Raw genomic sequence first — 572 nt, 5'->3', positions numbered from 1 at the left:
TGTGAGCTTCTGAATTCTCTGAGCTGCGTGACCAATGAAAGCTTTCTATCTGAAATCAATATGGAGGATTTCTTCAGTGCCCACCTTCCTGTCTACAGCAGCCCCTTGTTCCACCAAACTATGTCCAAGTTCCACAGCCTGGTCGTCCTGACGGTCAATTACAACTGCATCTCTGATGAAGTGCTGAACACCCTGCGGGAGCACAGCGCTCCTTCCCTGTGCACCTTGAATATCAAATGTCATATCCGTGACCCTCACGGGCAAGTGGTCTGGGGAATGTCGTGGGCAAACTTGGCCAAGAGAGCCCCAAAACTGAGCGTGAACTTCTTCTTTGAAAGAGTCATGAAGCATGACCACCTAGCCAGGATCCTGCTCGTGGAGATCCCGGTCAGGAGCGTCAGTCTACGGAGCTGCTTTTTCCAGGACCCCGACTGGATGATGAGACCTACCCTCACCAACCTCCTCCCAGCCTACTGGCATGTTCTGCAGGTACGGGAACCAATAGTGGCATCTCAGTGCAGTGTCACCAAGCTGAGCAAAGCCATCCTAGAGGCCTCCTGCAGAGCAGCGGT

General features: G+C 53.0%; 1 protein-coding gene across 1 annotated transcript; it reads left to right on the top strand.

The window, feature by feature from the left end:
* Positions 1-6: 6 nt before the first annotated feature.
* LOC104293670 (F-box only protein 39-like) lies at positions 7-489 on the top strand (the record flags this gene model as incomplete). Its single annotated transcript, XM_009893187.1, has 1 exon — positions 7-489. A coding segment is annotated over one exon (483 nt), but the record flags the coding sequence as incomplete, so codon positions are not given.
* Between the last annotated feature and the right edge of the window lie 83 nt (positions 490-572).

The sequence above is a fragment of the Charadrius vociferus genome, unplaced genomic scaffold (genome assembly GCF_000708025.1).
Source record: "Charadrius vociferus isolate BGI_N301 unplaced genomic scaffold, ASM70802v2 C15316478, whole genome shotgun sequence".
Taxonomy (NCBI): Eukaryota; Metazoa; Chordata; class Aves; order Charadriiformes; family Charadriidae; genus Charadrius; species Charadrius vociferus.
Note: the sequence above shows the minus strand (reverse complement) of the source record. Positions and strands in the feature narration are given on the sequence as shown.